The sequence below is a fragment of the Penaeus monodon genome, chromosome 21, assembly GCF_015228065.2.
Source record: "Penaeus monodon isolate SGIC_2016 chromosome 21, NSTDA_Pmon_1, whole genome shotgun sequence".
Lineage (NCBI taxonomy): Eukaryota > Metazoa > Arthropoda > Malacostraca > Decapoda > Penaeidae > Penaeus > Penaeus monodon.
In genome coordinates this window covers 23,655,698-23,656,444 of record NC_051406.1, presented here as the reverse complement: position 1 = coordinate 23,656,444, position 747 = coordinate 23,655,698, and the positions used below count along the sequence as shown (strand labels likewise).

Sequence of the window (747 nt, the reverse complement as noted above, 5' to 3'; positions counted from 1 at the left end):
ATGTGAAACTGTTTATCACAGCTACCACACGTACATTAAAATGTAAATGATGTTATCCTTACTACTCATTCAGTATTTTGTCCACAGAACTCTGGTCCGCTCAAATCACACCAGGCACAGATGGCAAGCATGAGTGTAGAGGAAATCAACCAAGCTATGAAGGGAAGAGCAGCAATGATGGCTGCTGTGTCCTGCGTCACTGTCCCGAAGATTACCATTAATGTCGGAAACTGTCATGGAGATGATAATTACACAATGGTAAGGATGTTAGGGACTAATTGCAGGGTAAATGGGATAGTTTGAATATCTGAAGTCTTGTCCATAATTGAGGCTGCTTGAGGTATTTAATTAATGATGTAATTTCTCTTTTGTTCTGCATAAGAAGAGTGTCTAGATATAGTGTTGCTGATTGTGCAAAGACTGCTGACAGTTTCTTTCTATATTTTCTTTATTAGTGATTTTTGTATATAATAAACTGTTAATGGAGTCCTATCGAAGGAATAATATCTGCTAAAAAGTTTACAGTTATTTTTGAAAGGAGAATTCTAGTAATATTGAGTTCATATTTCTTATGACAGTGTGGACCATCCTTCTCTCCAAATTTCATCTTCTCATGGCCCGGGACTGTGGTCACACACACTCTCAACCCCCCACCCATGCCACCACAACCCAAGCCAGCTTCGACAGATGGGGAAAAGAAGGTAAAGACTGTACAGTTATTTTGTGAAGGATTCATTTTAGTGCTTG

The 747-nt window shown here is 38.8% G+C and overlaps 1 protein-coding gene across 1 annotated transcript in view; it reads left to right on the top strand.

The window, feature by feature from the left end:
* LOC119586366 (probable methylcrotonoyl-CoA carboxylase beta chain, mitochondrial) overlaps window positions 1-747 on the top strand; it is a gene marked incomplete in the record, with an annotated part of 10,956 nt that overhangs the window by 7,385 nt on the left and 2,824 nt on the right. Inside the window, 2 exon segments of the mRNA XM_037935078.1 lie at window positions 88-258; window positions 579-701. Coding sequence (XP_037791006.1) covers window positions 88-258; window positions 579-701 — 294 coding nt within the window.